A 26,158-nucleotide genomic window follows, 5' to 3' on the forward strand; every position below is an offset into this window, starting at 1 on the left:
TTATACCTTGAATAGTAATAAATATTTTCAGTATAAGAACACATCGAAAATATTATGTTAGGATTAATATAATTGAGTAATTTATTAATTAAATAATTAATAATATAATAAATTGTATAAGCTTATTCATAACTACTGAATTTGTGCTTGCGCAAAAAACGAATTTAAATAATTCATTTTTAACGTGACAAGTTTGAAATATTTGAAATAAAATATATTTACAATTGCTATTAAATATTAGAAAACTGGTTTACTCACCGTTCACAAATCCTCGTTCTCCTCGTCTTCCGCGGCCTTCTCCTCCTCGTTCACCTCGATCACCTCCAACCACTGCCAACCACTTCCCACGACCACCGCTCACCACCTCGGGTTATACCTCGGATGCTAATAAATAATTTCAGTAAAAATTAGAACACATCAAAAATATTGTGGAAGGATGATAATAATTTTTTTATTGACAGATTTTACCAAAAAGTTTATGAGAAGTTTTGTGAAAAATTATATAGATATTTCATTAGCGCATTGATAGCTACTGAATTTAGGCTTGCGTGAAAAATGACGTTATCTTCATGTATTCCTATGTATACTATGCTAACTAGTCACCAACTGCAATTTGTTGATCCTGGTCGTTCAGTTTTTTTTCGAATTCAAAATTTTATCTGAAGCATGCATATTGTTTTGATAGTACGTATCATAACGTTTTCAATAATCAAAGTTGTAAACTTAAAAATTAGTCCTGAAGGTCGAAAGTCACCACTTCAAGGACCTGGACAGCCAGAACTACGGAGCGCTTGTCCTGGAAGTCGAGTTACTGCAGGTAGTTGACCTTGAGCGCAGAAACTATGTAGTGCTTGCCCTGGAAGTGAAGTTTCACCAGGTCGCGGACCTGGAGCGCAGGAACCACGGAGCACTTGTCCCGGAAGTAGACGTCTATCAGGTAGCGTATCTGGAGCGCAGGAACCACGGAGCGCTTGTCCTGGAAGTCGAGTTACTGCAGGTAGTGGACCTTGAGCGCAGAAACTATGGAGCGCTTGTTCTGGGAGTAAAGTTTTACCAGGTAGTGGACCTTGAGCACAGAAACTATGGAGTGCTTGCCCTGGAAGTAGAGTTTCACCAGGTACCGGACCTGGAGCATAGAAACTACGGAGCGCTTGTCCCGGAACTCGAGTTGCACTAGGACCCGGACCCGGAGCGCAGGATCCAGGAGGTAGAGAACCCGGTACTCGAAATTTGCGGAGCGCGACTCTCATCCGTCCTCTGTACTGCGCGATTGTTTCCAGACTGAGGAATTTGGCTAGCTCATTTTCCATTACTATAGATTGATGACGTCAATCGAAAAAAAAATTTTGGGTGACGTCAGTTTCTGAACATCCGAACATCCAACTTTGGTTTCAAACTTCAATACTATGTATGCTGTATGATGTATGATGCAAGATGACGCATGATGTATGATGTACGATGATATGATATGATGCATTATGATTTCAATCCTTACAATTCAGACAAGAAATACGCACTTTATCTTTCCTGCCGATTTCAGACTCAAGCGGCCAGGCCCTTCGATGGTCAGCCGTTGATTCAAGACATATTTTTCAGTTAGCGAGTCAGCTAATAACGCTGCCGTTCTGCGACACTTGTATGATAAAAATTTTCGCTCGTACCTTTTAAATATGTGTTAAAATCCACTCGAAGTTTTAAGAAACTTCGTTCTATCTCTCCCTATCAAAAAAAAAAAATCGCCGAAAATCACCTTTTTAGGTCTTTAAATCAGGACACTGTGTTAAATACTGTCTCATGTACGGAGCATCCATTTCATCTCGATCAAAATTAGCGCATCCGTGATGTATTACAGTTACTCTGAAATTTTTTCCATACAAACACTTTTCGAAAAATAATTCTGCTTCTCTACCCAACGTAGATACTTCACTTGCGACTAGCTAAAACAGCGTTTCGATTCTATGCCTACGAAAATTCAAGATCGTGAGAGCAAATAAAAAGTTGTTGGAATAATTATGAATATTAATTTGATGGGATACATCGAGCGCGTGTCGAATAGAATCCCATTTCGAAATGAATAATTCTTCAATTTTCATATTATAGACGTATTAATGTAGGTAATCTAGTTTGTCTCTTGGAAAATTATAAAATTTACAGTATGCATTACGTATTAATCGTGAATGGATCATATATATTAATATCGTACATGGACCGCACATAAATATATACTGTTTGTTCTCTGCATCATTATTACATCTGATCTATTACTATTTACGATCTATGTATACATTCTTCTTTCGGGTACCTAACTTTAATTAAATCACTGTTTCGCTACGAGTTTTGGAAGAAACTTATTCTCATTATTAATTTCTTGTATCACCGACAAGTCGGTAAGTACACACAGGCTAAGTACTGGCTTGGGTTTATCATTGCGAAGCCTGTGTTACGTAGGAGTCAACATAGGAGGTGGTTGGAGGTGGTTGGCAGTGGTCGAAGAGGACGAGGACGACGATGACCGTGAGGGGGTGGAGAAGGAGCAGGAGGAGGGGGACGAGGTGAACGTGGAGGACGAAGGTGATCGGAAGTGGTCGGAGGTGGTTGACGGTGGTTGGAGGTGCTTGGAGGTAGTTGGGGTGGTTGGCGGTGGACGCGGTTACATGTCTTCACACGGGGATGATCGAGCTCATCGACATTTCTAAGTCGCAGTCGACAAGTAGTCTTACGTACTCACTTTGTACCGACTCAACCTCAAGCTTTCATACTGACACTACTTTGGCTGCTACGAATGTCGGTGTGAGCTCGTTAGGTAGAGTCGATAGAGCAAAACAGTCTTACTCTCCTAGGCCCATCTGGGCCCACTTGCTCGCCGAAAACTGGTCACAAAAATTTACCCAGGGGTATCCGTCTTTATGTTTTTCAGGCAACGCCGGCAAGTAGAAATTTGAATTTCACAGTGGAAGAGCAACAGGCCATGTGTTCATCTATTTACCATCGAATTAGAGCTATCCGGAATTACAACTTCTCAGCACCATCGCGTCTTGACACACCCATAACCTGAATCAAACCTAAGATTCCGTCTCTACCCAGAATATCCGAAGACTATGGTCTAGGAATGGTGAGTTTATTTAGTAACCGTATTCTCGTTAGTTCCAGCCTTGACGATAGTAACAGAGCTGTTGATCGTATACTGTCGTTTAAATTCAAATATGCCAACTATTATACTATAACGTAATTGAGATTCTAAAACTCAGTGATATCTTATTCACAGATTACTTGAAAAAAAGTAGAATTACATTACGCGGAAGATGACCACATCTCGATATTGTACGATGACATTTGTGCAACACTTATTGATGGAAAATTCGTAATATGTTAGTAGTACAAAACATTATCGTATGAAGGATGTTTGTAGACTTGATAAGATAGTGAATTTTATAAATTTTGGGTAAAATAGAAGGTGACCTGCTGTGATCTGTGAAAAGAGAAAGGAGAAAATACGAACGATGAATAAAATATTTTATATATATTATTCACTGTAAAACGAACCTCAAATTGTGCAATTAATAAAACTTTTAACCGTTGCACAATTTGCGAATCAAATTTATGTTGTATATTATTTGTGATACGTTACGTAATAATTTCTAAACGATAGTGTTTTTCATTTAATATGCGAACGGAAATAAACTAATACATAATCAACAAAACCTACCAATAAACCTTTTCTGTAGGTATATCTGAAATGGGCATTTTTTTAAAAATTGAAACCGATTAAAAGTTCGTATACATTCATCGAAAACGATGAAATTACGGATTGTGAGTTTCTCACATGATCATTTCCTGTCTTATACATTTGTTCAACATATTTCTGGTTTCAAAAGACAGGTTTTGATATATTGCGGTATTAATAAGTTTCGTATCCAAAAAAATACCTGATCTGCAATCTACGTCTAGTATGTGGATCTCGGCCTGATACATTATGATATACTGTTGAAATGTAATTGGAATAATGCGTAAACACAAGTTTGATTTGTTCGTTGCAATGGCGTGTTTTGCAGATATAAAAATTAAAATATGCATACTCTCACCAGTTAAAAAGGAATGTTTTGTTTTAAATGGAAATCTATTTATACCGAAATCCGAGGAACAATATAATTGTAATCGATTTAAGCAGAGTGTAAATCGTTGAGATGTAGAAATAGTATTTGTAACTGGCAGAATTTTTTCTTGTGCCGAAATATCTCGTTGGTTTATTCTCTTGATAAATACTACTACCTTAACGGTAACACTTTTGTCACGTATCTCGAGATACATACAGGATGACAAACAGATTTGTATTGTACGTTTGTTATCCATAAGTTTCATCCGGAATTAATGTTGAGATAGTTTCGGATACGGAAGACGTGATTGGAGGGTAATGAGAAAAAGAAGAATTTTATGTATCGATGATTTAATTGCCGAAAAAAACAATTTTTGCGTGGTTATAGGAACAACATGAACTGTGCATGAAATGAGTTTTTTGTTAGAAACGCATTGCAATGGCCGACTGCTCATCTTATATGATATCGTGGACACGTAATATACATTTGTAGCTGATGTATTTATAAGATATGGTATTTAAAATAATAAAATTTCGTAAAACTTGAGATTTCGAGAACATTTCAAACATGCAGGGCAATGCCCACAGTCACTAAAAATGCATATTTTTCATTTGGCTTATTGTAAAAGAATATTGATTTGTAATAAATTTGATTGTTGAGTGATATTTAACTATTGAGTCTTGTTGAGGTATCGTTGTTTCTATTGGTCTATTATCGGTGCTGTGATCGTTGCAAACTGATGTTATACATATTTCGTATTAATAATAAACTTATATATAATACAATTTGGTGAAGATCGTTTTAATCTGATTTGCTACCACCACAGCAGTGTCATTATGTCATCCTGTAACAAAATATAAATATCCGTTTGCATCTGGTTCTCACATTACTAATTCGGCTCCGTGTAATGCGCTAGCTAATAATTATCTAGGCCTGACTCAATTGAGCGAATCGCTTTTTGAATTTTTATCGAATTTTAACGAGAGAGTAAGAACTGTAGCCATAGCTGACGTTGCCTAATATTAGAATCTATCGATAAAAATTCATCTCGCCTTTTCACCAAATTTTGCTATTGTTGTTCACTTTAGTGTTTAAGTGTTCACATGACAGTCACAAAAATATCGTTAAATATCTCGTTAAATGCAGTGTGAACTGCGGTAGATTACGATACGTGTCGGTTATTATGTTTTCTTCTCTCTTTTTTTTTAATAATATTGATCGTGATAATATTAGACATACGATATATGTACACGTATCTAAATACATATGTCATACGTCGGATATCGCAGAGTTTATCATTAATTATAACTTGTATGCTTTTATGTAAGAAATTATACGTAGGTACGTAAATTTGCAGAAAGAACACTTATTTGCGAGACTATATAATGTATATAACTATGACATTATTTTATTTATTTTTTACCAACAGAATTATTACGCCTAATTTAAAATTTAGATGTCTACGTGTAAATTCAATACGTCATCAGGTATCCCCCATCCGCTTTCTCCTTCCCCCCATTCACTCTTTTGAGATATTGATCTCGATTCACTGTATATCTTGAGGATGAAAGCAATTTTTTTACATTCGCGCAATAAAAGGGTTTTATTTTACAATAGTAGCGAACGTTTTCTCTAACGAAAATATACATGGTATATAATAACGATTGTATGTAATGAAAAATCTTTGATCATTGAATTTAGGTATACATATATACATACATATGGTAATATATAAATTAGAGTGTTGCACGGAAGAATAACTTCCAAATTTCTATCGTGGCACCCTCTGAGAAGTTTGTTTGGGTTGAAAGAAAGATTCTCTCTGAAGGTGAGCGTTCTGTTCGAAAAAAGTGAAAAATCGAAATAGCGCCATCTTAGACGTAACGTAGATCGTTCATGTCATGGTGGAAATTCGCAAATTATTTTTTTCAGAAACACCCTAACGTTATATAGATATAGAATCAGCAATAAATGCGTTGTCCTTGCTGTTTGACACGTGGTATAAGCTTTGTCTATGAGTAAAAATGACAAAGAAAGTCGCTCGACTCATTATTTCTAAATATTCAACCGGGTTGTCAGAAGTTTTTTTTGGGTTGAAAGAAAGATTCTCTCGTTCGATGAGCATTGTACGTTACGTTTAGGATTGTACTCAATCAATTTTTCAGTTTTTTGAAAATTTGAAAAATCGAATGAGCGCGCCATCTTAGACTTAACGTAGAACGCTCATCTTTGGAGATAACCTTTCTTTCAATCCAAACAAGTTTTTTAGAGGGTGACACGATGGAAATTCGCAATTATTTTTTCGTGCAACACCCTAATATATATACTTATACATGTGTCCGTTACTGTGGTCGTTTTGGAATTTTTTCAATCTCTCCCCAGAAATATTTTCGTATTAGATGAAAAAAATGTCCAAGTAATATTAACACGTACCACCGGGCGATTGAAATTTTGAATGTAAAATAGATAAAAATTTTCATTTCTTTAATTATTTTTACTTTAATTTCAGTTCTTTAATTATTGTCTTTTCATAAATTAAAATGGATAAAAAAATCAATTTGATGCATGAGAACAATGTTATACTTCCTAAACCTAGGAATAAAACAATTCGGCACGGAGTGCGCATATTCCACATAAAATGACACTCAATTGAACCGTAAAAACTACGGTTTTGTGAAATATAAGAAAGATTTGAGATTCAATGTATGTATTTTTTTTTTTGATCCGATATTTAGTCGGAAGTATAAATATTATTCTAAGCATCAAATATATTTCTTTTATAGATTTGAATTCATGAAAAGAAAATAATTAAGCATAAAAAATTTCAGTATATTATACATTTAAAATTTCAATTACGCGAAGGGTAGCACATGTTAATATTATTCGGAAATGTTTATATTTGACAGACATTTTCTTCATTTTATATAAACATATTTTCGGGGAAATTGAAAAAAATCCAAAATGATCAAAGTAACGGTCACCATAAATTTATAATATTCATCCATTATAAGAAAAAATGTTCGCATTTACTTTATAATAATAATAATAAAAATAAAAATAATAATAATAATAATGTCGATAATCAAAATTGTGATGACAATAATCATAACTCGTCATACATTTCATTCTCTACTTATAAGATTAGGTGTCTATACAATCTTAAATATCTATTGTTACGTCTTGAATGTATATTTAATATAACTTCAGTTCCTAGAATCTAATTCTTCCGTACTTTAATCAGTCCGTAATTCGGGTTAATTATGGCGCCATTTGCTTGCACAAAGCGATTCACCAAAAATTTTACGACTTTGTTCTACTACATAATTATTAATCGAATGGTAGTTCCTATAATTCGGAGTTAGGGTGAGCCAGACAGGCGTTGATTGCTATATTACAATTTAGTCTGTGGAATTCATTCGACAGCTGAATTGGATTTTTTAATGCATATAGTTTTCACAATCGTAGCAGATCAGATTTTTCTGGCAATGGGGGTTTCACTAAGTATATTAATTTCATAAATATTCTTAACAAGCGTACATCTTAAGTATGTATTAACAAGCTTTTTGAGGTCAATTGCGCACCTAGTATATTACTTCATAGACCGTTGCTTTCTTGTCGCCAGAACCGGTAACAATGTACTTGTCGTCCGTAGATATGTCGCAGCTCAACACGGAGGATGATTCCTTTGACTAAAACAAAACAATAACCCAATGACACCACTTGCCAAAGTATAACTCTCATTTTAATTCGCATGTAATCACCTGGAAAATTGAAGCTCCATAAGGTGTGCGCCAGGCATTCAGAAGGTTGTCCTTTCCAGTAGAGACAAACCATTTTCCACAAGATGCGAATCGAAGAGACAGAACACAGGATTCGTGGAGATGTAACTGATACTTGTCGGGTTTCGTGGCATGTAGAACTTCCACGTTCGAATTCTCCATTCCAACGGCAAGCCACTCTCCGGATGGACAGTAGCCGAGGGAGAATATCTGGGATGTGAAGTCGTGCTGTTGAAGTTGTCTGCCCTCGCGGAGGTCCCAGGATCTTACAGTATTATCCAGACCTCCGGTCCAAAGTTTCGAGCCATCGGCAGAGATGTCTATGCACGAAGCACCATCCGTGTGTCCCTGGAACTGCCGAACTAGTGTCTGGTTTTGCAGATCCCAGACTGCAATGTTGCCATCGCTGCAGCAGCTGAAGCAGACCTTGGAATCTGGGGAAATGGCTAAGGCGTAGCAGGCTGGCGCTGAGGAGGTTAGTTCAGCCTTAATGCGGGGTGTAGGACTCGCCAAATCCCATATGCTGAGATTGCTCGCTTCTCCACCCACAATCAATGTCCGTCCATCCGGAAGGAGTTTTACTGATCTGATGTAGTTGTCCCTCTGCAGACAGTCCAGCTGCGATACCGGTTTTGCACTTCCACTAACCCCTTGGCTGATGTCCCACACCTTGACACATCCTTTACCTCCGGTGTAGACATACTTTGTAGGATTGGAGATCGTCACTGCACAGACAACCTCCCCATGCGTCAGCGTGTTTATCTGACGCGCATGCCTAGGTATGCCAGGACCAATCAAGGCATCTGGGGGAAAAGGGACTGGCTGCATCTGACCCTCACTCGATACATGGAAACTGTATGCTCTGAAAAGTAAATTCGGAACATAATATGAGGAAATTGGGTTTCAAAAATATTCTATTGTAAATATTCATAAATCGAAATTTATAAATTAGCTATGTGTACGAATATGCTTAGTTTAATTACCTATGCCTAATTTGGGATGGAAGAGTTTTCAGGCTAATGCCGTTCAAACATGCCCTGAATCGTTCAAAAACAGCGCGTCATAATTTCAGCTCCCTACATCAATGGAAATCCATTCCTACATTGTAATCGTAAATTAATTCTCTAGAAGGAATTTTTTTTTTGTAACAACCGAAATCTTATTCGCATCATAATATTCGAAGTACCGATTGAAAAATACGTACAACTTCGTATTAATCATTTGTTTCGATTCATTATCGTATTCTACAGAAAAATGAGAACGAAATTCGAAAATACAAATTTTACATTGTTTTTAATTAATAAATTAAATTTCAGAGAAAAATTTTCTACCGATAAAAAATTTGTCCCTACTCATGCTTGGCAAGTTATATTTCCGAACCCCGTAGAACATGCGTAAAGTGCCTCACCAGGGCTTTCTTGGCGCATGCGCACTTTCCGATAACTCAATTTTATACACGGACTTTATGCACTGCCAATAACGCCATACGGCGGACAATGAGTGAATCCAGAAGTTTGCACGTTACGGTTATGTTTCACGAAGGCAGGCCTATACCTCTGGATCTCTTGATTGCCCTTGATCTATTTCTTTCAAATTATCATATTATATTTGATTCTTCTCAAATGAAATTTTCCTCCACAGATCTTAGAAACAAAGCGTTTCAAAAGTGGATAGGCAATATCTGACTCGTGTGATTACAACACTCGTCTCGCGATTAGCTGATGCTGCAAACTTCACACTCACTGGAAATCTCCCACTTTTCGCGATAGGGTTAGGATTAAAATTTATAAAGATGTAGAAGGCTTAAATCAGAGAAAGGCAAAGTATAGAATTGTTCCACATACTATAATTTGATTTACCCTAAATTATGACAGAATTCTGACGATACGTTATACTTTAATTAATATAATTTGACCATTTTTGTACTTCAAGAACTTTTTAATATTCCGGCTTTCCACATTACGGAAATCTAAGAAGTAGATATTTGTATTTTTGAGAATCCAATACTGTGACTCTTCTTTTTTATGATCTTCCTGAATTTTTACCCTCACCTGGAAAACTCCAAACCCAAATTATGTACTACCTTAAAGTAGGATACAAGGTCTGTTTTACCTCATACACAGGAAGCGAGTACAGTTCATAAAAACATATTGACAGAACATCTTGTATTCTAAATCCGCGCGACTGGAATCTGCTGTCTTAACAATAGCATCGTACTCCAGAATAAACCTCCCTCCCTAGAGATAACACGCAATACTGCAGGGAACAACCTGACTCCGACGCATATATTACAAGCATGAAATATAAACACTAGGAAGAAAGTGGGAAGAGAGAATTACTAACGGTTTTCCTCCCGGAACACCCAGTGGTCCCAAAGGTGCTCTCATCCCTCCGTGAGGGTCGTACAATTGTTGAAGAGGCGGCCTCGCTGGATATCCGTTGAGAGCGCCGGGCGGGTACCCGAGCATGTCGACATGGGGTCCTGCAGGCGGGTGATGCGGGGGCGGGTAGTGCTGAGGATAAGGTCCGACAGCCGAGGCGGAAACGAGAGGTTTGCTCGAACTGGAAGATTTGAGCCCGCCAGATCCAGAGCTGCTGCCTCCGGCAGACGTCGGCGTGACGGGTTTCGATATCGGCGTCGGCGGCTTTTCCCGCTCTTCCATCTTCTTCGCCGACGGTGTGCTGGCGTTGCTGCTCGTACCGCTTCTCGGCGAGGGTGGTGGGACTTCCTTCTTTACCTGGCTGCTCATCTGCACCGAAGACGGGCCGAGCTTGTCCAGGCCGTTTTCTCGTGGCGACGAAGTGCCGTTTGCCGTTGGACTCGTCGGGCCCTCGCTAGCGTCGTCTACCACTAGGTCCTGGTCGCTTTTCTCTCCGTCACTCTGCTGAATACATTGGACGAATGAATGGCATTAATATTTTTGCAAACTGAGTCGCTATATTTGCACGTTAAGTTTACTCACTATTCTTTATATGCAACTCTTTTTTTTACATTATAATATTTGCACCACAGATTTTTAAGTTAACAGGATGCTAGTCCTTAGCGACAGAGTAAAATGTCACTGTTTTTCTATACTGTTATCAAAGCCTACGTAGTACTGACGTGACTATGTCGCAATCAGCGTAATTCTATATGTATGCCAATCAAAAATATTCAAAAACTTTTTTGTTTATTGCAAGAATAAGGACTGAAAACGTATCACAATACGCGGTACTAAAATAAGTGGTAATTCGATTACCGGAATATATATTTCTTGGCATCATTATTACGTGAAACAAAACTTTTAAAAAATATTTTTATGTCACCGATTCGTAAGCTTTGATAATAATCAAAATAAATGTCATTTAACACAGTCATTCTCTTATTTCTAAGTAGCCCGTCGACCACCATTTTTATCAATACGAAGATCGAATATTCAAGTTGATTACGTCAAATTTATTCACTAATTATTTTATGATAAATGATGATTGTCATGAAATTTTAACAGAACCTCCCGTACTATCTCTGAAATGTCATGGGAAATATAAAACAAAGTTATTTTGTCAAAAGGCCGAGAGAAATGAGATCGGACTAATCTTCAACAACGTGAGAATAATTGAAGGCATTCTGTGGCTGGCAATCCTCGATTCGGGATTGTCCGCCAGGTGGCGGGAGTCCAAAAACTGTTCTCGCGACCGAATTGGCGCATGAAAAACCGGAGAAGTTACATGAACAAATTAATTCTGTATTAACAATGCGACAGTGAATGCTATGTAGTCACAAAATGTGATAAAATTAGTAAACAGTAAGATAGACAGGAAAAATTAACTGCAAATTTGCAGTTGTCGATACTGTGAATTTCATGCGAGACAGTACGATTAGTCAACGTGAATCCTTTATAAACTTACTTTCGCTCATTAAAATACATGAGGTGACAGAAATAGAAAAATTAACTACTTACGTGTCCGATATCTTTGTCTTGCTCCTTTTTCATCTTCTTAAGATGCATATGATCGTGGTGTTGTGGATCCGGAGTGCTTCTTGGTCTGCTATACTTTTCTCTTTCTGCTGGGGATATTGAATTTCTCTAGAACATAAACAGGATCAATAATTATCACCTCGAATCGTAACGCACCATTTAACGAGATCGCGAACTACTGTGTAGGGACGACGCAATTCGTCATCTTCAATATTTACCGACACAGGTTGCGTATATCACGTCTCCTACACATAACCTGCTCAGACACATACAAAAGGTCGAAAAGGGCGGCTATAAGTATGCGAGAGATAGCAATCTTCGCCACGTGCGATAGGACGGGTAAGTCGAGAAAGAATTAGCTCTGCCACAATATACAATCTACCACAAATGTCTTAACTTTAATATTCTCACCATCGAGAACAACAAGATAACAACTTACTGTAATATTCGTTGTATTCCATTGATTTATCAAATTATTACGATACTGACATTCCACTGATGGAGTCCAAAGCTTTTTAATGAAAAAATGTTGATTCATATTCCGTCGTTTCTCATAAATTTATCATAAGGTATCGATATTGGTAGACAAGTAAAGAATGTCTCAATACATTTATAACCCATAGAAGCAATTCTATTCGTCACGTCTGAAGAAAAGATGAAACGGGCCATTTCGTCTATACATTCAGAATATTGTACGCAAATTTTTTAAATAGTTGAACCATCATAACTTCATGATGAATATGAATCAGTAAAACGAATTATCAAATTAGCAACACAAGACTACTTGAAATGGGTTATTGTAAATCATGTGAATTTAAAATTTATTGAAAAATATCACTCAATGATCTTGGTTGCCTATAGAAGTTGGTTTTGGTCAGCGAAATTTTTTTGAACGATTTTGAAAATAATGCCATCAAGACGTGTAGCAATTTTTGCAATTCTAAAAGTAAACATCTCACAATATAAACGAACACACATGTGATTATCGTTCTACGTCAATCATAGAGCAAATTCGAATGAAGGTAATGTAAGGTAACGATGAATACATGATTTTGTTTCTTCGCAATGACAGAGTAGGTAAGATGAAATGGAAATTCCCTCGTTGCATTTCAATAGAGGTGATATTGAGAACAAAAGAAAAAAAAAATTATCCAAGTCTCGAGCTCGACTTTTTTCCCCGTACACAAGTATAGTCAGCCTGAAAAGTGAGTTGAAGTGGTTCGGGGCGGCAAAAAGCCTGCGAACAAGGCGCCGACTCTTTGTTGAAATGCCAGGGATCCGAATGAGGGGCGGGAGTGAGGGAGGGTAACGTGATTCTGCTCGCCGATTTCACTTTACTGCTTTACGCCTTCATAGCTCTCCCCTTAACGACCCCACAGATTTACACGGCAACCCCTCGTAAACCGGCGAGAACCTCCACCTCCACCTCCACCTCCGCCCCCGGCACCTCGCAGTCCTCGCGATAAAATAAAATAGATCCCTCCTCAGGCGAGGTTCTGATAGATTCGAAGAGTCGTATTACTTACGCATTTTTCAACAGCGAGAATAATGGCCCGCCTCCTCTGCCTGTCGTTTCTTTCTTTATATATATACGCGGGGCAAAGCAGCGGATCTGACGGTATGTAATATTCAGAGGTATGCGAATCAGGCGGGACCGGCTGCGTATAGAAATCCATACGTTACCTCCGCTTTCTCTTTTAGGTCTCTGAGTAGTCACCCATTCGTTTCAATTATCTCGGGAGGAACGTGGGAGGGAACCGGAGGAGCTTCGGAAGCTGGCGTAGGGATGTATATAAGGCACGAGGGCGGGGATCTATCAATTTTTATTTCCCACAGCGACGGCTCGCTGCACCAAACCCAGTCTCTCCGCTCGCTATGTGCGTGCGCATGTGTGTCTTGGCTACCGGTTTTCCGCCCGATAAAACATCCTCGCGAATCTCCCGTTACCGCCTCTCACGTATACCCAAATTCGGCTATATGCGTATAAGTTTCGAGTGGATTAGGTGTACCGGTTGACCGATCCGTACGATCGGTATTCTCTATTTTCTTTTTCTTTCTTTGCTGTTTTATGGCCAACAATAAATCTGTTTTACACACATTAAGTCGACGTACGCTGTTACAATTTGGCTTCAAAAACACCTCATACGTTTACGCATTTTCTGAATCTGCTCATCATCAAGCGTCAACTGTATAGCTCAGAATCTATAATGATTAAACGATGTTGATTTGCCCCTACTACAGTAGCATTTAAATTATTGGCTTCACGCTGTCTGACTCTGAGCATGAAAACACCGCTACAAATAAGTATTCATAGTATACTTACAAGGTATCAATAATCACATGACGATGTAACTTTAAGAAAAACCTATTAATTAGTAAACTTGATATCGTCTAAATTTCGGTTAAACGCAATAAAGCTACTAAACGCACTCATATCTTTCAGACTGAAATCACATTCATTATAACTTACTATACACTAGATTTTTTACCCGATCAAGGATTGGCACACGATCATAAAGTGGAACACTACTTTACCACTGCTGTATTTTCTCAACCCCCCCCCCCACAGAACACGAATTTGACTTTCAATTAGTTCGCTGCTTAGGAGGTGGCTCGCAGAAGCTGCTCTAAATCGTAGGACTAATTTCAGGCCGCAAGGGAGAAAAAGGTGTAAGAGAGAGAATGGATCGTAAACGGAAGTTAACCTAATCCTACCCGAGCTGTACCTACCGCGATGGCGATGGCGATGGCGATGGCGACGTAACGTAAAGTAACATATCGTAACGTAACGCAGCGCAACGCGACTCGACCTCACTTATCTATCGAGCTATGAGCCTTATCTTTACCGCTGTGCAGACTAGAAACGCCGAGAGTCGTCTTCGCCCTCGTTGCATGCCACTTCGAGATACGGTTCCCATTCCGGCACCCGTTTCACCCCCCCCCCCCCCCCCCCAAATCCCCCTTCCGGTCCCCGTCACGCCGGCTTTCCCCCGTTCCACTTCCGGACGATTTCAGTACCATCGTGCAGTGGTTCCCCGCCGATATCGACGAGACTCGGGTATCCGTCTATATATACATATATATATATGTATGTATGTATGTATGTATGTATGTATGTATGTATGTATATATATATATATGTCTCGCTATCTGTCTATCTATCTATCCGTCGGCCGAGAATCGGCGTATATAGTTAGCGTGAGCCAGTCAGGGAATGGAAAGGGCCCTCCTTCCCTCCCCGGGGTGCCGCCGTGGTGGGCGGCCGCAGATCCCTCGAGTAAATCTCCTCTTCTCAATTACCCCTACCCTCCTCCGACTTCGCCAACCCGAGTCACGGCAGCCCTCGCCACCTCCTTCGCGCGCTCCATTACCTCGGAAGCCTTCGCACCCCTCGGTTCTGGTGGAAAACCGACGTGAAGTACACCCTGAAAAAACTCTCGTAATTTTTTTTCCCCCCCTCTTTTTCTTACTTTTTTACCTTTTTCTTTTTTCACCCTCCTTCTATATATATGTGTGCGTGCATGTATGTACACCTGCTCTTTCCCCCGCTTCTCTCTGTGCCATTTTTTTCTTATTCGCTTTTCTTTTTTTGCCCCGCCACCAGTTCCTACTCCTTCTCCCTCCCCCTCTTTTGCTCAGCTTCACTCTTTCCACGCGAAGGGGAGAAAATTGCACGTCGAAAAATACTCTCATTCGTATTTTCTTTCTCCATTTCTCCACAGCTCTCTCTCTCTCTCTCTCTCTCTCTCTCTCTCTCTCTCTCTCTCTCTCTCTCTCTCTCTCTCTCTCTCTATCTATCTATCTATCTATCTGTCTTTCTCTCTCATCCTCGGTTTTCTCCAAAATTAGCCAACCGAGAACGGATGACGCTAACGCGACTCACCCCTCAAGCTCTAACGATTGTTTCACCAACGAGTTTTCTCGCTTCGTGGATTTAAAAAAAGAAAGGATATATAAGAACGTACGCGAAAAAAGCGAAGTAGCAAAGAGAGAAAGACACCTGTCGCCAGAGGAAAAAATTACCACAAACGTGCACTACTTCCCAAACTTTTACCCGGTTAAGCGAAAAACAATAATATGTTTATCGTACCTAATGTTTGGCGCATTCAAACACATATGCACTACATGCTGCGACATGTCGTTGATGCAGCCTTGTCTCCACATCTCGGCAACGTTCTATCTGATGTGTGAGCTAAAAATTTTCAGATTTGCTAAGCTATCTGCATCCATCTGACGCTTTACGTAATAAATCATTGTGAGAATCGTGGTGTGGCTACAGAAAAAGTACCAAATCTGCTTGCAATTAGTTGTAATAGCTTATTCAGACCTGTCGAAGCAGAACTTTGACCAAATGTATTGCAAATAAAGTATTCAATAAATCCGTTCATACTTTGTCATACATGCGTATGCTTGAATGTTTCAAGAAATTGAAAACCCCAAAATACTAAATGAAAGGGCATGACTTGTCATCGAATTTATTTCGTGTATACCAGTCGGAAAGCGATTCGAATGTGAGGTGCAAATTTTGACAAAGAATCCGCAGCAACTTGGAATTCTGTCACCATTTTCTGCTTTAGAAGAAGAAAATAGGATTGTGTGAATTGAACTGAATATATACACACATGTATTTGATATGATATTCAAACTGAACGGTATATATAGTATACGCCAAGAGGGTTTCTATTAAGATTTCGGTCATGATTGAACATTTTTAATGTGCATTACATTGCTGTACGTTCATCTTTCGTCGGCGTATGTCCCTTTAAAACCGCGAGGGATCCCATAGTACTTACAATGTAATCAGGCGGGTGGTCTTAAAAAGAGAATGATGGATCATTGTGGCCATAAAGGTAGGTGAACGGTACATCATACTCAGCGTAAGTGCCTGCCGCGTAACTTTGATGCTCGGCCAACGTAGTTTGTGTCGTGCTAGAGACAGGGACTTTGACGCAAGTGTCTACGCCTGCGAATTTCCCCCTAGTGATTGAAGTTACCTTGGCGGCTGATAATACCTCAAAAGTACCGGGGCGACGATGAAGCATAGGTTTAATTCGCGTTAGTTCGGTTTAGATGTAGCAAATACCCAAGCTTGGATTATTCGCCGACTGCAGGGATCTCTTCTCTGGTCTTACGCGGAGGAAGAAAATACGTAAATGTATACGGGTAAGCTGGATAGAGAACGGCGGTGCAGCAAAGGGTGAGGGGTGAGGAAGCCTACGTAGGAAAGTAGGCATTTCACCTACTACAGGTGCAAGGTGGTGCACGATGTTGCTTGTACCGCGATCAATATAGGTACAAATCCTGTGTAGGTAAGTGGTAAGGTTGTGCCAGGGCACAAGCTACTGGAGACCGGAGGCAACCACTGTGGACTAGAAGAGACCTCCGCAAGGAGGTGGAGGAGGAGGGATCTCCGGGGTTGAGACGCGAAGTGCAGAGAGTGCCGTACTCGGGCTCTCCTGGCGGTGGGAGGCGGAAGGAGGCGAAGGTGAAGAGACGGAGGGTTGGGGGCGGGTTCTGCAAGGGTGGTAAGTGAGTGAGCGAGCGACTCCTTCGGTACGCCCCAACCGTCTCATCCCTTTTCCGAGACCCTTTCCACCCCCGCGTATACCTTCTACGTATAGATGTGCACCAGCGCCTCCTTGCCGCCCGTTTCGCCAGCGCGACGGTAAGGTTACGAGCCAAGCCGCGTCCCCCGAGACCCCGCAAACCCCAGCTGGTACAAGATTGCACGCAGGGGTTCTCATCCGTGGTGCAGGTCTTTATATTATGCAAAAAAATATCCCCTAATTCCAGTGAAAATAAATGGAAAAATTACGTGCTGCTGGAGGTGTTTAAATTTTTTTGTTTTTTTTTTTGTGCACATACAGAGGAAGCTAATAAAAATTTTGAGAATAGCCAATTCTATGATTGAAAAGTTCTACAAGTTGGATTCTATCTGCGGTGGCTCTACATTCAATTTATTCCACATTGCGACGTTTCTACATGACTCTATCCTGCAAGTGAGAAATTCTTGTGAGTTCGTTTCTACATGAGCACGTTAAATTCGATTCTTCACGCGGCATTTCTACATCAGCAGAAACGAGAAGCGAGTCTGTAGGAACATATCTAACTTACTTATGTTGAACTACCGCATATAGAATCGAACTTGCAGAAGTTATCTCTCGTAGAACAGATTCATGTAAAATCGATCCTCTCCAAACCTAATGTAAAGCCACCGCATGTACAAAGAAACTTGTTAAAACGAACTTGACCTGCGCATGTGGATTTCTCGCATGTTCACATACATTGGAGATAGAATCGCAAAACGTAGAACTATTCACTTGAAAAACTAATTTACGTAAAATTAGTACCACTTTAAAAATTTTGTGACAGCAAACGTAGATGTACGTAATTCAATTTAAAGAAACTTTATAGTCCAGACAAATCAAAGCAAATTTGACCAATGAAAGATACATTCGTAACAGTAAAAGACTTTATTAACTCAAGACTACATTTGTGGATAGTAAATAAACTACTCAACATGTTCATATACAACTGAAATTTAGTTGTTTCGAGCAAATCATCTTTCTGGGTCCGAAACGCTGTGAGATTAGATTTGTTTACAGGGGGATTCTACATTCTTCGAGTGACGGCAAAAGTGTTCAAGTTATTTCTCTCGTTCCTCGGTTCGTTTTTTCGTCAATTTTTACGTAGGTAAAATCTCTTAAATATGTATAAACTTTTCAAGTTAGCCTCGTAGAGAATTTTGAATAACTGTTCTAAGTTCCGATCATTTCTTAGGAATAGAAATTGAAAAAAATTAATTTTTATTGTACAGACTCGTAGCTAATGATTTAATGGTAACTGTGTCATAATTATCCAATTTTTAGCAATTCTTAATAGTCTTAGAAAATAAAATCATAAACAAGTGGGAAAAACGTTGTGCTCATTTGATTTTTAAAAAATTCATCGAGTTTTAAAAACTACCGCTAATATTTGTGGAACAGTATACAAAGTTCAAATTTTAAGACATGCTGTGTTTTCGTTCGTGTTTTCTTAACAATTTGGAACAAGATATTCACAATTTCAAATTTCGAATGAAAAGTCGGATATGGCGTATCACAAGTACATAAAATCGGCAGATTTGTATGAAAATTGATTCACGATGTATTTGTTTTGGGGAGGCTTTCTGATTACAGATGCAATGTTTACAACGTATTTTAACGCAAGTAAACATACGTCATATTTACGACGTATTTTTCGCGATGGAAATAATATTTTCCAACTCTCTGAGAGTCTAGTTTCATGACAAAAAAATCGCATTATGTACTTTCACTGCATACTGACAGTTCGAAACTAACCTTCGCCTGTAAGTCGATCCAATTGATCTACCCCAAGCTTTTCTAGGACAGAGAACAGTAAGCGGGAGTTTGAACACCCTTGATATTGAATGTACAACGGTTATCCGAATCATCTGCGTTTGGTTGAAATTTCTGAAACTTTTCACTCATCTCTAATTTTTTGAAAACTTTTACGGGCTCCAGAAATTTATCGCAAATTATTACATCAATTAGATTTAGAGGATGTTACCGTACCTACCTACATATATCCGAAAGTGGAAACAAGAATGTGATATTCAGCGAGGCTTAAAGACTGGGACAGAACTTCAAGCAGTCACTGTAGCTCTGCGATTTTGAGAGAAAGAACGATTCGGATTGCAGTAAATTCTTAAAATCTTATCACCAAGTTTTTGCGGTGATTATGATTCGACCGATATACAGAGACGGGTTTGGTAATTTTAATTCATGGATCGTAGCAAAAATAGTGAACCACGAGCTACCCAATTGTAGGTACGTACAAGCCTATAAAGATACCAGAGACGTGAGAGCGACCCGTTTTTGTCTTTTTACTTGGTTTGATTTCTTTCACCGGAGCCCCAGGATTCTCTACCCTGGCATTCTCTGTCTCTCTCTTCGTCTCTTTCACTCTGAAAAGAGTCAGACTTTTATATACCCTATGTATGTACATAGGTTTGCGCGCTTTCAGAGCCCCGCGAGAGAGAAAACGACAGAAAGGAAATTTGCATTTTTAAATTAACTCGCTACTGTTTGCAGCTACCTCGAACCAGTGCCAGGGACGCGTTTTACCATTTTACCATTTTAGCATTTTGCAATTTTACAATTTCACAATTATTTTCTTCATCCTCCGGCCGTCTGACGCGATCCGCGAGGGCATTACGTTTACTCTCGCGATAATTTCAGCCAGTGCCGTTTCAAGTTTTTACATTTCCATTATCCGGAGTCCGCCGGCCGTATACAAGTAGGTCCCCTCTGTTTTCGGCTGAGGAAAAAACCTACTTCATCATTATATATCATTGCGATCGCGACGCTGCGGTTAATTACCCCGCTTTTTAAACCGTTTTTTAAATCTGTTTTTATTCACACAGAGCTGCGTGTATTCATATGGGGAATTCTGTGTCAAATCTCGAGGTCATCGGCCTGACCCCGTCGAATTGTGATGCCCTATGGATTTTGGTTTTCTTTTTAGCTCAAAATACGAGCTCAAATTTTTTGAATTTTTATTTCATTTCTTCGGGGTTGCGCGATCTCAAAAATCATAAGATTGAGGAATAATACGATGAGCGAGATTTTTCAAATTGACCACAGTTTTTTACAGAATTCAGAGCTCAAAACTAAAATATTTTCGCCATAGTTCGAAACTGAGATAACAATTGGTATTTTTAAGAAACCTTGTTTGAACGAAATGTAAAAAAAAAATATATCAACGAACTCGTGTAACCCCTAAAAAATGTGATGAAAATTTCAAAAACCTGAGGTCATATTTTGCGCAGAAAAAAAATCAAAATTTATTGGACATCAAAACCCGACGGGGTCAGAGGCCGATGACTCCGTGATTCGGCTCAGAATGCCCCATGTACTAAATACGTAGTCAGGATATTATTTCTTATTCTACAAGTACGTCAGTATTTCAGATTACATAGTTGAAATAATTTCTTACTACAGACACATGGAAAACGCAAACTCGTTCAAGTGACTAATTTGTTTATTTCTGTATGCGAACAACGAGATCTCTTAGACTAGTGAAGAAATAAGTCGATTAATGGACCGTAATGTTGGATCTCTTCATTTCATTGCAATGTCAAGGGAAAATTTTTAGTGTAATTCTGAAGGCATAAATCCAAAGAATTTTTCGCTGTTATTTCTTCGTACGATCCGTACAACGCAGCTCTAGATTTTTTCTCTTTGACTGTGTAAGAACGGGACGAAAGCTTATAGATTATTTTGAAAATCGAAATTTATAGATTACGACGATACGATAAATAATACTGCAACCGGTAATAATAATCGAAAACCTGTATCTCGCATATATTTTCAATATAATAAACCTATTTCTTGATACAGAAATAAATACGATGTAGGAAATAAGAGAAGAAAAAAACAATATAAAATTCTTTACTGCCGTTTAAAGTCCCAAGTCGTGCGGTCAGATCCCATATAAAAAATACAATTTTACGATGCCGCGGTATTTGATTGCCATCTTAATTTTCGGGAATCACGTTACCAACAGACGATGTTAGATTTTTGGTAATCGGCAGATCGTTTCTGCTTATCTTGTTATACGAATAAACGCATTTAGTTAGGAATAATCACTTACGTTGCGTTTTACACCCGAGTCTTGCGCTTTTCTCTAAATTTCTTTTCATCTTTACCTCTATCAGCCCGGTAGCCAAACTGCGTCGCTACGTGTCACGATTGTTTCTTGCATCCGACTTCATCCTGATTACAGTGCGACCAAAATATGAAGGGCTTAACTGAATATCAGCGTGAAAAAACGCGCGGAGATGCAGACAGGTGAAAAAGGTACAACGAGACTGCGGCTCCAACTACCTTCGCCTGGTTTACTCGAGGCCAGAAGAGGTGTGAATTAAATAAAATACAGTGAAAAACGTATTGAAGAGAAAACAAATCTAAGCTAAGTGAAGTTAAGAAATAAATTACGCAGGGAGTAATGGAGCAGATAAAAAAATAAAGCGATCGTACTTTGTGCAATTTATTTTTTGCTGTTTTATTGGAAATTCAAATTTCTTGTGAATACGATTAAAACTTGTTTGCAGTGAGCTGTATGTACCTATTTCGAAGGTATCGATTGGTATATTTATTCATTAGATATTTTAGTAATAATATTTTATGTATACAATTGTTCACGCGAATTGTTAAAATTTAAGTATACTTATTAGTTACAGAAATTATCGTGATATAACGATACCAGAATCAAAAGATAAATTACAAAAATCTATTTTTCTTTGTCTTTTAAACTAGAATAAACTTACGAGAAATAAAAATAAAGTCAACAACATCCTATAGCTTAGGTAATATTTTTTTTTTTTTTTTTTTTTACACTTATTGATGCATTATTCACAGATGTCATTATTATAGTCGTAAGAGTTGTTATTTTCCCCGGGGCGAAGGAGCGAAGCGTTGGTTTAATTCATTGTTGAGTTTTTCGAGTCTGCAACCGTGTTTTGAGTCCGGAAGATTTTCCCCTCGCTCTCCCAAACGAGATTAGGTACTTCATATCAGGGGGCGATGCTCAGTGCGACTATTCCTACTTCGGTTGTACTGTAATTCATAGTTTTGTGTCTTTTAAAATTCCAACACCTGCACGCGATTGAGGCAATCGCTTAACATATTATTCAAGATGTAATCTGGCCATCTTTTTGCACACAATGAAAGCTCATATTTTCAAACCTGCTAATACCCCGTCGTTCTTCAACACCGATCTAAGTTCTCATCCACCTCGCACCAAGCATTTTTTTGTCACAATATTCAGAGATCTCTCGGTTTAAAATAGTGAATTAAATTTCAACTTTTTCTGTTTAGCTTGTGCTCGGACCTTTTCGCGATGAATTGTGAAAAAAAAGTAAAGCTTCAAATTGAAATCAACGAAATTAGGTATTAATTTTGTACGTCAAAGGGGATACGTGATTGGATTTTCAATTCGTACTGTAGGTTAAACCGTAAGTCGTACTCAAAATGACGTAAATACTTTTTAGTCGAGATTTATTTGGCGCTGAAAATACGATAAAATACCCGATCGTGCTCGATAAAATCTGGCGTGATTGAAAATGCAATTTCCGAAACACTTTTGAAATCTTGTAAAATTTACCGTCTATAAATCTCGTCTGGTAATCGAGCTGAACCAGTTGTAATATAGAATCAAACAGAAGTAGTTTAACGATCTAAAAAATATTTCAACAGTTACGAAAATTATTTCCCACAATTTAATAAGTACACAGAGGTATCGACAACAATTTAAGTGGCGTTTGCAGCTTCAAGTGAAAATGGGTTTGCATATGTCGGATGGCCTCCGGTTTCGATAACTCCCGGTAAAGCTGATCACTTTCCGAGAAAGTCAGGCTGAAGCACGAGTCAGTGTAGAATAATGATTATAAAATACGAAGCCATAATTATAGAGCGGCGGTATATATACCGTCGAGCATTTACGGCCGGCTCATTAAATTACGAACTAATTACCAACGGAAAATTATTTAAAAGTTTAGTCGCTCGTAAACCAGACGTCGTAAAAGTCAGGATACTTGGTTCCAGCATTTTATAGGCTCCTACCGGGTCTCCTATCACCGGCGGGTATCTGTGCCACCGACCGCCGTGTTCACATCACCTTCCCTTCTCTCTTACTTTCTCTTTTTATTTCTCATCTCCTTTTTCCTCTTCTTATCTCTCTCCTTCCATTCCACCCCATTTCGTGCCCGTGTCCGTCTATTTATTATTACGACAGCGACGTGGTTAGCATTGACGGTTACGCGAGCGTAAGGCTTAAAGTGCAATTCGGTAAGAACGGAGGTTCTGAGTTTAAATATATATGTATATGGGAAAAGTGCCCGATGCTCCGCACGGACGTAACAACTTATGATAACGCTTGCGATATCTACAAAATTCATCCAAGTACCTGGATCACGGAAATTGCGTGATAGCTATGCCTGTTATATTTTGCCGAGTAAAATTGAAACCATCTTCCGTTTCGTTGCGGTGAAAAGAGACTAATGAAAGGATTTAAAATTGTCTCTTGCTTCAGACATTTATTCGGTGTTTGTTTGAGCTTATTGTTTTTACCGTGATTGCACGCAGCCGACATGTCGCAAATATGAACGTGCAAAGTATCATTGGAATTAGCCATCTTCCGAGCACCGCAAGAATTTCTCATTTCAAAATCAGTTATACTCATTTCAGGTCTAATCGTATTCATTGAAACAATAATCAAAAAGTACGAGAGAGCATTCTTTCAGACAAAAAAAAAAAAAACTATCTCCAACGTTTCAATCGTACAACAAAACAGGCGGTTGCGGAATTTCAGTACTAAGAACGGTTTATTGACTTGAGATAGGATGTGAAAAGTGAAGAAATTTCAAATCGTTGCTGAAAAAAACATGACCAAGTTCCGCAGGATTGAGGCTTAATACCGCGATTCCTCCGTCCTACAACGTTTAAATTTCGCGTGACCTGTGTAATAACACATCCTCATGCCTACGCGTGTGACACGATTGCTGCAAACAGTACGGAGGCGAGATGGAAAAAATGAGTTGTAAAAACCGCAAGAGAAACGGTATGAAAAACATTGAGGATAAAAAGAAGTAAACTACAGCGAAACGTGTAATAGGTTTCGTGTACAATCTCGTAATCGGGATATTTATTGTATTGGCCGCATTTAGCAAAGCGCGCACGCAAATGCCACGCCAGACCATATAATATAACGATGCGATGTCATGCCGGGAGCTAAACTACTTGACTAAATAGAGACGGATGATAAACCGAGTGAAGTTTTGAGAAACAGCTCTGGCGCAGGAGAGCGCCGTACAGCAGTCGTGCCACGGCTAGACGGGGAGCGAGGTGAGGGTGGTTGAAAGCTGGTGAACACGACAGACGTGAGTTGGCTCAGTTTAGAATCGTCGAGGAAGATAAGGGGCCGCGAGAAACCGGAGGGAACGTTTCAATTAGTAATTAAAACGTGCCTAGTCGCCCCGCTTGCCGCCGCCACCGCCGCCATCTTGTAAATTAATTAATGCGTCCCTAACGAGATCAGAGGTGTCGGTCGGTAAGGCAGGGTGGAAGAGCGAGAGAGCGAGGGATGGAGGGAGAGAGGGGCTCGCGGATGCTGCGGGAATAAGGGAGACTCCAGAGTTCAGCGAGACCCTTCTATGCTTGGTAGCGGAGGCGAGTGTCGAGATGCCAAGGGTGACGGGTGAATTAGTCCATTCCTATAAGGGTTGCCGTCCAGGGCAGAGTGGAGGGAGGTCTGCCGACCACGCGGGAAGCCCTGCCACTTCCATGTAGTAGCTGTACATGGTTATATACACCGACCTTATACCTCCCTCCCTCTCTCTCTCTCTCTCTCTCTCTTCCGCTCTCCTTTTCAACCCTTTCGCCCTGCTCCCGGCAGCCGCCTATCTGGCTCACAATATAACGCAGGACTATAATTAAAATAAATTACGTCTTTGGCCGCGCAAGTCTTTTGTCACTTATATACATAGATATTATACGCGTATATGAGAAGGGTATAATCTTTATTGCTGCTAATGTTGAAAATATTTCTCGTATTACGCTGGGGGAGGGGGGGAAATTTGAGCATGTATAAATGCCCATATGGCATGTTGAAATATTTTTCCTTATTTTAACGAAGTGTTTTTGACAGTGATGTTTGTGATTTTCTACAATCTTATGCATGAACGGTAACTTCATCGTGAAATCTCTAATGTACGTTATCGCATTGTAATGTGCAGTATTAGACCTGTACATGAGTTGCTGCTTGGTACAATAAATAATCATTAGAGTTCGCCGGGTGTTGGATGCTCTCGTGACATAAGATTTCTGTCAAAGAAATATTCTAAATCAATCCTGATTTTATTTGACAGATAAACCGATATATATGTATATATATATATATATGTATTAAGGGCGGCTAGGTGGTCTAGTGGAGTAAGGCTCCGGTAAAGCATCGCTAGATACCAGGTTCGATTCCTGGCTCCGTCGTTAATTTTTCGAATTTACCAGTTTTTCAAATTATATATACTTTTCACAAATTGAAAAATTACCTCGAGATTAATATTAACATTGATGATGCATATCCGCATTTCAATATTATACGATCCGCAATTTAATATCAGACGGTCATTGACTGTCTTACGAGCTTCGCACCAAGAAGCGTAAGTTACCAAAATGTAAACACACTTACAGACACTCTTACAATTGTGCTCGAAGAGGAAGAACTTTCTATATTCACATATATGTATTAGACTGTATCTAAACAATCA

At 39.1% G+C, this 26,158-nt stretch overlaps 1 protein-coding gene across 8 annotated transcripts in view; it reads right to left on the reverse strand.

The window, feature by feature from the left end:
- Positions 1-6,879: 6,879 nt before the first annotated feature.
- Positions 6,880-26,158, reverse strand: part of LOC124307333 (protein groucho-like) — a 133,438-nt gene continuing 114,159 nt past the window's right edge. For 4 of the 8 annotated variants that reach the window (XM_046768897.1, XM_046768896.1, XM_046768891.1 and 1 more), the window contains 4 exons: positions 11,815-11,940; positions 10,217-10,758; positions 7,856-8,735; positions 6,882-7,783 (listed from right to left, as the gene is read on the reverse strand). In XM_046768897.1, the coding sequence (XP_046624853.1) occupies positions 7,676-7,783; positions 7,856-8,735; positions 10,217-10,758; positions 11,815-11,940 (1,656 nt within the window). In that variant the 3' untranslated portion in view covers positions 6,882-7,675. Of the gene's footprint in view, positions 7,784-7,855; positions 8,736-10,216; positions 10,759-11,814; positions 11,941-26,158 lie in introns of all 8 variants that reach the window. The other 4 variants (XM_046768895.1, XM_046768892.1, XM_046768894.1 and 1 more) reach the window with 3 other exon arrangements.

Source organism: Neodiprion virginianus, chromosome 6 (assembly GCF_021901495.1).
Source record: "Neodiprion virginianus isolate iyNeoVirg1 chromosome 6, iyNeoVirg1.1, whole genome shotgun sequence".
Classification (NCBI taxonomy): domain Eukaryota; kingdom Metazoa; phylum Arthropoda; class Insecta; order Hymenoptera; family Diprionidae; genus Neodiprion; species Neodiprion virginianus.